At 37.7% G+C, this 9726-nt stretch overlaps 1 protein-coding gene across 5 annotated transcripts in view; it reads left to right on the top strand.

Moving 5' to 3' along the window:
- The window catches only part of TUBGCP6 (tubulin gamma complex component 6), a 29156-nt gene extending 19994 nt beyond the window's left edge, over positions 1 to 9162 (top strand). For all 5 annotated transcript variants that reach the window (XM_073328283.1, XM_073328282.1, XM_073328286.1 and 2 more), the window contains 10 exons: positions 240 to 1647; positions 2145 to 2200; positions 2285 to 2474; positions 2744 to 2912; positions 3836 to 3977; positions 4638 to 4832; positions 5167 to 5299; positions 5536 to 5749; positions 6931 to 7130; positions 8679 to 9162. In XM_073328283.1, coding sequence (XP_073184384.1) covers positions 240 to 1647; positions 2145 to 2200; positions 2285 to 2474; positions 2744 to 2912; positions 3836 to 3977; positions 4638 to 4832; positions 5167 to 5299; positions 5536 to 5749; positions 6931 to 7130; positions 8679 to 8770 — 2799 coding nt within the window. In that variant the 3' untranslated portion in view covers positions 8771 to 9162. The remainder of the gene's footprint in view (positions 1 to 239; positions 1648 to 2144; positions 2201 to 2284; positions 2475 to 2743; positions 2913 to 3835; positions 3978 to 4637; positions 4833 to 5166; positions 5300 to 5535; positions 5750 to 6930; positions 7131 to 8678) is intronic.
- The last annotated feature ends 564 nt before the right edge of the window (positions 9163 to 9726 follow it).

Consider the following 9726-nt stretch of genomic DNA (forward strand, 5'->3'; position numbering starts at 1 on the left):
TTATTTTCTTACAGAAGCATTGCATGACAATTCCAAGTTTTCTAATGTGAGTTTTGTAAATGTTTGATCACTAAACAGAAGAGTCACCATGGCAGAAATGTGAATGAGTATTACAGTATTGTGGTGCTGGCAATAAAAGGGCAGGACTGGAAATAAAATCTTGTTGTGGAAAAATAGTTTAAAATACATACAAACTGTATGTAAATAGCTGAAGAATGCAATAATTATTTGTGTTTTAGGTATCTTCTGTGGAACCTGTGCATTCTGACAATAATGTTGTCAGAGGTGATTCTGAATCTGGACTGAAGAGTGTTACTTCTGCTGAAAAACCATTGGCTTTGTCCCGGCCAGTAAATACTCATATTAATCAACGGCCTGAGCAAGATGCAGCAGGAACTGAATCTCAATTACTAAGTACAGAACAAACATGGGATCCATCGCAGAGTGCTAATTCTCTGCCTGAATCCAGTCTAAATATTGAGGATTTCCTACCAGAATCACAGGAAGAACAACCTGCTGCCGTTGGCTCTTTACTAGATGAAGGATCTTTACTAGACGAAGCATTTCAAAATATTAGCTCAGAACTTCCTGAAACTACTCAAATAAGTGAAAGTCAGCGTCTTTTGATAGAAGCACTGCAAGGAGAAGGTAATACACAGTTACATCAGCAAAGTGAATATGATTTTAATACAATTCTCAGGCCAGCTGCTGTTTCACAAGGACATGGCAGAGTTGGAGAAAATGTGTTGGTGGAAACTAGGAGACTTCAGTGGAATATTCATGGACATGTATCCAATGCCAGCTTTAATGTAGGGGAATATGTGCCTTGTGCAGAGACTTCCCAGTCACATTCAAATCCATATGGACATTCTTCAGATTCGCACATAAAGATTGGGGAATATACCTCTGAAGTTGAATCTAGTCGGCCTCGCTGGAATATTCATGGGCATATTTCTGCAGCTCATATTAAAATTGGGGAATATACGTCGGAGGTCGAGTCCTCAAGGCCCAGATGGAATGTTCATGGACATGCCTCAGAAGCCAACATTAAGATTGGTGAGTATGTGTCAAACATAGAGCCTACAAGGCCTCGGTGGAACATCCATGGTCATGCATCTGATGCCAATATCAAGATTGGAGAGAACGTGTCTGAGCCTGTACCATCTAGAGCTCGGTGGAACATCCATGGCCATGCATCTGATGCCAATATCAAGATTGGGGAAAATGTGTCTGAGGCTGTACCATCCAGACCTCGGTGGAATATCCATGGACATGCTTCACAATCACACATTAAAATGGGAGAGCTAGTTTCAGACACTGAACTTTCAAAACCTCGTTGGAGCCCTTTTGGCCATGCATCTCAGTCGAACATTAAAATAGGGGAGTGGTCTCCATCCACAGAAAGTGATCCAATACCTCATAATAAAACCATCTCTGGTCACACATCAGACTCTACAGTTCAGACATTTCAGTGCAATGGAGAGTTTTCTCCCTCTGTTGAAAGTAAGAGAGACAATAAATCATCAGAAGGCAAGGAAGAGGTCTTACCCCAATCACAGTCCTCAGACAGTGTTCCAGTCCTTTCAGATTCTAATATTGAAGGTGAAAAGCAAGAAAACATCACAGAAGAGAGAGAGAAACAAGAAGGTGAGAATAAGACAATCAAACTGTATTCAGTTGGTCAGTAGTTTTTTAGGACCTTATAAAAATTACTATCAAGTGTGTTTGTTCTATCTGGATACTTATGAGTTAATTCATTGAGTATATGGCTAAACACTATTAGAATTTAGAGGTGAGAATTTGCATGTAGTCTTGTCTCCTGTATGAAAAGGGTGAAATATTTGTTAAAATTTTCCACTGGTTTGAAACTTTGCAGACCACTTATAATTCTAGTGTGGTTTTAAATAGCTACTTTGCACTCTGAAATTGAAGAATGTTCTGACAGTACTTTAAATATATTAATGCTAATAGTGTCACTGTGTAATATATAGAAGCATGTGAAGCTAAAGTTCCCTGTTTTTCAAGTGCAGTGTAATGGTGGTTTTGTTACAGATTTTGATCCGGTGACTATAGGCAGTCAGCTGTATTTTGTATGTTCATGGGTTGTTTTTTTTCTAATACTGTTTCAATTTGTGTTATTACAGTAATTGCAAAAGATGTCAGCAAAGATCTCCCTCCAGAGCTTCCTCAGGGTTCACAGGTAAGGAACACATCATTTCTGCATGGGATTTATGAGAAGATCGGCTCTGAGAGAAGGTGTTAGTTATTGTCTGCATTTTCTTAGACAGAGGAACCTGAAAAATCGATTGCCCTGACTGTTACACCTCAAGAAACTTTACTTTCTGAGGCATGTGCTTCTGAGACTAAACAGAAGGAAGATGATGATGATACGTGGAGGAAAGAACAAGCTTATCTGAAAGCCTTATCAGACCAGTATTGCCTTGAAAAATACCAAGACAGCTATGATTTAATGTGTGAGTAGAACTCTTGAAATGGTAGTTCAGCAAGAATATGTAATGATCTTGAGTGAGAAATCAGGATTTTAGCCTAAGGAAGAGTTCTTAGATGATCTTTATCATCAAAATTATTAAGTACAGGAGCAAAACTATTTTTCTTTGCATAAAAATCTGAAGTCTACGGTAGCATGTTTTTGACTTTTCTAATCTGGAATGACTTTCAGGACATTAATTGAAATAGCTTAAGTATAACAGCATACAATTTTTGTGTGTGTTCTTCAATTTAGCAGAGTTGCCAGTTTCCCATCTCTTGCATCATGTGATACCCAGGTCATACACTTTCCCAGTGGATCCTTTGGTACAGTCAGCAACAGATGAAACAGCTGTACAACTAAGTGAGCTTTTATCTTTGCCAGTGCTGATGAAACACTCTATTACTGCTCCACTCGTGTCTCAGTAAGTATTAATTAGGAATAACAAATCCACTTTTATTAACTCAGTTATTTTTTCTTTGCTGGTTATTTTCCCTTGAGACAGAGCTGTACGAAAATCTACTTACTACTACTTCGAGTGCTGGTCCGGTCCCTATGTGTATTCCACACATGTGTACACATGCATGCCATGTGCCTGAGTCTGGAAGTTCTTCAAAGCAGTGTCCCTTGACTCACACATGCGCATTAGCTTCCCTCATGTTCCCAACCAAGGGTATAATAGGTGGCACGGGTTGATGCCTCTCCAGTTCCTTCTTAACACTGCATGGCTTTGGTTGAAATTGTGTCCTTCATTGTATAACCTGTGAACTAAACTAGATATAAAATCAATTTACAATGAGTTTAGTTTACAAGTATAGGGTATAGGATAATTTCCTCCCACCCCTGCCTTTGGGGAAAGTCTTCCCCGGTCTCGGGACCATCCCCAGAGTTCCAGGGTTCAAGAATTGCATCTCCTGCCCTCTCTCCTTCTCTGTCAGTGACTAGCATCAAAGGTGCCTGTATTGCCTGGGTGAAGTACACATCTCTGCAAAGATACAGACATGACACTTGCTTAACCAGTCTGGATCCCACCAGATGAAAGCTTCATAAAGGGAGGTTACTGCTAATGTGTTTTCCTATGATCCATGTAGTGTCAGTCTTCAGATATGCTAGCAATTCCAATCAAACTATAGTTCTCAGTAGTGGTAGGTTTTAGTTCTGTGTCATCCTGGATATTATCTGTATATAAGGTTTCTCCCATTTTCTTTTGTGCATGTGAATGTCAGACAAGCTTGTACATTATGCTAGATACTGAAACGTTAATTTGATAGTAATATCCATGACTGCATTTTAATAGCAAGGAAAGAATTGTTCTTAAGAGTGATTGTCACTTCATGTTTTTATTAGTGTTTCCCTTGTGAACAAAGCGATAGTCGATTACTACTTTGTGGAACTGAACATAGAGAAGCATTTTGAAGCACTAAGACATTTTTTGTTAATGGAAGATGGAGAGTTTGCTCAGTCACTTAGTGACCTACTATTTGAGAAGGTATTTGCTGGCTTGTTTTATAACTCTGGTATTTGGTCATTTGCAATAGGCATGATGTCTGTGAACCTCTAGTATCTCATACAGTGATATTAAGGACTGTTCCCAGCGTTGACATAGGTAGCTAAAAAAAACCAATATGAGTAAGGGTGGTAGAGAAGTGTGGGTTAAAATCCTGTCTGCTATTTTTCCCCTTACCCATTTTGTATCCCCTTGTGCCAAGGCAGCAAATTCTGTAACAAAGAGGCCCTGCTGAGGCCCTAAGGACTGTGGGCCAAAATGCACCCTCTCTTAGAAATGCCCATGAGAGGAGCTACACGAGGCTCAAGAAACTCTGTAAGAGCAGTATATTTGGCTGATAAAGTGCTAAAGGTGAAAATTCAGAGGTTTATTTCACAGTATTAATTTTGATTCTGTCATATTAATGTGTTGATTAGGTTGTTCTGACGTTGATCATCATGGTACTGAGCCAAAAGACTAAGGGCAAAAATTTCAAAAGCAGCCAATTCCCATTTTCAAAAATGAATAAAACACTTGTGGCTAAGCCACTTTTGAAAATGGGACTTAGGTCATTTAGGTGCTTTTGAAAAATTTACCTTAAAGCAAGAACATGACTTGTATGTCTCTAAAAATTGTGTGTAATTAAGATTTCTTTTTTTCAAGCTTGGTTCAGGGCAAACTCCTGGTGAACTTCTGAATCCACTGGTTCTCAATTCTATCTTAAATAAAGCATTACAGTATAGCCTTCACGGAGACACCCAGCTTGCTTCCAATCTTTCTTTTGCACTCAAGTACCTTCCAGAAATGTTCAAACCCAATGCTCCTGATGCTCTGAACTGCTTGGAGCTACGGTACAAGGTAAGAAAGCATATAGAAAAGATTATTTGAAAGTTTTATACTTTGCTCTTATACCATAATCATTTGAGCATCCATGTTTCTTGTTCTTTGATGTATAGTAATTGACGATTTACTACCTCCTGGAGGAAAAGAGTCAAGAAATTAGGCTAATCTAAGTGAATTTATAGGGTTCACTCATCCTGGGCATTCTATGATGCCATTTATAAATTCATTCAGTTATGTTTCAGCAGCCTGTAGTACCTGTGACTGAAAGGGTTGTGAAATGTTCTGAAATGATCAAATATGACATGGACAGGTAACATTAATGGCACTTGGTTTTATATATATATTTTAGGTTGATTGGCCTCTGAACATTGTCATTACCGAGAGCTGCATGAATAAATACAACAAGATCTTCTCCTTTTTGCTGCAGTTGAAGCACATGGTGTGGACTCTCAAGGATATTTGGTTCCACTTAAAACGTACTGGTAAGATAAATTAGAAAAGGTACTGCATAAAAATGTGTTTAGCTCCATGTGCCAGACAATAGATTGTAAACATACCATTTAAAACAGGTACTTTGGTCCTTAAAAGTCAAAATTTATTCAAGGAAACTTGTTTGGAATTTGAGACAGGTTTCTGCTAATAGTTTTGTCAAACCATGATTTTTATGGGAACAGTCTCTACAGTGTCAACAATAATATCTTTCTGTTTTTATTTTCAGCATTAGTGAGTCGTGCATCAAATTCTGTTCAATTTCGACAGCTTCAGCTGTATAAACATGAAATGCAGCACTTTGTTAAAGTTATTCAAGGTTACATTGCTAACCAAATATTGCATGTAACATGGTGTGAATTTGGAAATAAACTGTCTTCTGTAGGAAACCTGGAAGAAATTCACAGAACACATGCAGAATACCTCAACAAAGCAATTTTCAGGTAAGCAAAGCAGAGAAACACTTGAAGTCAACTGAGCTGTTTCAGCTTACTCCAGCAGTGGATTTTGCCCACTCTTTTGTGTAAATACGGTATATGGCGCACGCACAGTCTGTGTGTGTGTGTATGTATATATATGTATACACATAAAATGATTTCAACAAACATACACATTAGTAATTATACCAAAAAAAAGATTGTAAAGACTTTGCATAGGTACAACAGAAGCATCCAGAATATTAGTGCTGTGATGAAAAGGAAGTTCATGATTTGTAGTTAATTCCTACTACTTAGGGAAATGAGTGTTGTCTGTCTGAATAAGTAGTATGTAGAAATAATCCAAATTCAAGGATTGCACAAGGGCTGTCTATATACATTGTTTATACTTTTAATACTTATGCAGAGCTAATTTCAGGCTGCAGGATCATACCTTGGCAGAGCAGTTGTCATCTGATGTACCCAAATATTGTCTCTTAAGAAAGACCACCACCAGAGTTCATGAATAGTGGAAGTAGTACTACTTGCTTTATGAATCAGAGGCTGCTAACACTTTGGGTCTCATACATTACAGTTGTTACTAACACCAAACTGTAGAGGCCCTGAGATGTTGTGATAGAGAGCAAAGAGGAGAGTAATAGGATAAGGAGAATGGAGTTGAGAGGTAAGTAGATATGGGAGTGGTGGGATAAGAAAGGAAGGAATAGAGAGAAAAAGAAGAGGTCAGAAATGACAAGGGAGGAAGATGGCGAACAGGAGGAGTAGATACAAGAAAAGGCAAAAAGAGTGTGTCCCACTAGAAGTGGCATCTCTTGTTAGTTACAGACAAGAACAGGTGCATCCAGAAAGACCAGTTCAGGCATTGGGAAGTGGCAGAAATGATGACAGATTTTTAATTACCTGGGCAAAGTTAAGAAGAACCAGAACATGATACTTAAAATTTGATCCCACCACCATAAAAGTAAAGGGCAAGTGTCTGGATTGAGCTCTTCATATGTAAATGTCAGCAACCTTGAAGAGTAGGTAAATCATACTGGACTCAAGAGTTACATAAATTCACTCCTGTAGGGTTCCATGTTTTGTTTTGAAATGATTAGAGAGGGAACCCAAAGGATTCTCTCTGCCTTCTAACCACTCAAATAAACAATGTCTCTTTAGTTTTTTAAAGTCTATTTTTCTTTTTCTAGAGGACTATTGACTGAGAAGGCCACCCCTGTGATGAACATTATTCACAGCATCTTCAGTCTCATTTTGAAGTTCCGCAGCCAATTAATCTCTCAGTCATGGAACTTTGATGCTGGCGAGCAAATGGCTGTTCATCCCAACTTTGGTTTGATGCAACAATCTTATAATACTTTCAAATATTACTCTCACTTCTTATTCAAAGGTAGGAACTGGTATACATTATTGGGCTAATTTATATTGCCTCAGTCAACTGACACCTGAAAAACCCATCAGTTCTTTCAGTTGTCTCTGATAGTATAGCCTAAAATCAGGAGAAATATTGAACTCATTTTGCTTAGTGCATTACTTCTGGGAAAGCTAATCTCTCCATGTCCACTAACATAAAGCATCAGAAGTCTGAATTTCTTGGCATGTGTCCCAGAGCTGACAATAAGTATCACATTGGTGGTTTACGGGGAGTAAATCCATGGTAAATAATTGCTTCTTAGGCTGATATATCTTATATTTACCATTTATCTGCAATGTAGTCTTTGAAACCATTTGACAGACAAAAGTATCTAAAATGGCAACACACAAAAAGTTCTTTGAACTGTATTTTACATCTTCCTACAAGTCAAATACTACATCTTACTGTGAGATTGAATTTCCTGGCTCCTGCAAGGGGTTAAGAGACTAAGGTCCACAGTCTGCTCACCTACTGCAAGATGTAGTTAAATCTAGTGCTACAGGCAAGAACTTTGCCACTGTGCAGATTTCTTGCCATGTAGTTCATGTTCTTTTTCACAATAGAATTCCTCGCGGCTGTCACCTCAGCTTGCAGGGTGTGTAAGTTAGAGAGACCCTATCCAATCTTCTACATTTCCCAAATAATACTGGTCTTACAGACCCTTCCCGTATTTCTACCAAAAAAAAAAATTCACCTTTCCATGTGAATACAGGCAGCTCCTCACTTTCCTTTGTTAGCAGACCCAATATCCAAAGGAAGTGCCACTTTTTTCTTTAAATATCAGTCTCTCACAAAGGGTGTGATCCAAAGCCTACTGAAGCCAGTGGAGAGTCTCCTGTTGATTTGAGTGGGCTTTGGATACTCTAATCCTGTATATTCTACACCTTTCTTTCTTACTTGCATGCTGTTACTGCTTGCTAATCCCCTTGGTGTATGAGATGTTTATGAAGCCAGGGCAATTTTTCTTTCTTTGATTTAAGGCCATATATTGGAAAGATCTCTTCTTTATTGTGAATGATGGTTAGCATTAGTAAGTTTATTATTCAATTTATAGTTAAGATTTGCAATCATCCCAGGTGTTTGTCTCATGGTCCCTTCAGTAACAGTGGTCTTGGCATAAGAAAACTAGCAGAGCTGCTTTCTTTTACAGAGGTCAGGCAACTCAGTAATGCCTGCCCATTGGTTAATATGATGTTATGGGAACCTAAAATTGTACTTTTATAATAGTTTGGATAAAGTGTACTTGTAATTAGAAGAATAAAATTCCATTTATATGCACACTGTCTAGGATTGACACTTCTATTCCTTGCCTTGCATCTGATTTGTTGTACAGACAGTGAATGAGAGTACTTTGTAATTCCACAAATAGAGGCAGGGGCTCTTTTATACAATATTAACAGATTTGTTTCCATCTACATCAGACATCTCCAATAGGCCTTTTCCATGATAGTATTCGTACATTTAATTAACAGATAGACTTGTTAGAGGTTTAAATTAAGATTTGTGTATTTGCTTTTCCTACAGTGGTAACCAAACTTGTAAATAGGGGATACCAACCTCACCTGGAGGACTTCCTGCTGCGAATCAACTTTAACAACTACTACAAAGATAATTGAGCTCTAGTATAGTGTAAGGAATACTGGTAGCATGGTAAAGAAAATACAGCTACAGCTTTATGCTTACTATTTATGGAAATTGATGCTAATAACAGAGGCTTATCTTAAGAAATAATCCATTGTTCAAAATAACTTTGAAGAGGTTCCACACAGCACTTAGAATATGATGCCATTTAGAATCCATACAAATCACCGCTTCATCAGTACATTGAGAATTGATCCCATAATTACAGATATAGGGAAGAATGGGGCCTTTTGTTGTCATGGAAAGGGCATACATGTAAATCGGTTAATGTATAGTATGCATTTTTCCTTTCAGTGTTGTGAATAGATGTTCAATGTAAATATATGTTTGTGAAATAAATAAACAAAAAGATATGTTTTAAAACTTCTTGATGTTCAGTATGCTCAAATTTGGTCCATTTAGTTTATTTAAAAACTGACGCACATTCTCAGTCTAAATCACATTTACATTTACTGTTCTGTAATTATTTCTACAAGGCTGGTAGTCACAAGGAATTAATAATATGGCTGAAATATGACATTTTGAGTACATCATCTCAGCTGCTGGAAAGTGAGACTGGATTTGGAATATTTGTGAGAAACAGGAGGTCATTGGATCACATAACACAAAGCAGTTATTTAAAAAAGCAAACAGTTTGGTTGAAGATGTGCATAAAATGAGATTGGTATGAAAAATGGCAAACAAGAAAGTTTAGTATCCCTAACACAAATCAAAGCTCTAACTACGAATAACCTCAAATCAGTGATTTTTTTTAACCAGTAGAACTAGAAATCCCATATACTTATAAACCATTAAGTTGCAAAGATAAATCATATATTCATATATAGTAGAGCTGGTAGAAACTCAGAATTTCCAAAATTGATTTTGTTCTGATTCACCTGGTGGGGCTATCCCAAAGCCACAGACCCTGGAAACGCAGGGTTCCCAGCAC

The sequence above is a fragment of the Lepidochelys kempii genome, chromosome 1 (genome assembly GCF_965140265.1).
Source record: "Lepidochelys kempii isolate rLepKem1 chromosome 1, rLepKem1.hap2, whole genome shotgun sequence".
Taxonomy (NCBI): Eukaryota; Metazoa; Chordata; order Testudines; family Cheloniidae; genus Lepidochelys; species Lepidochelys kempii.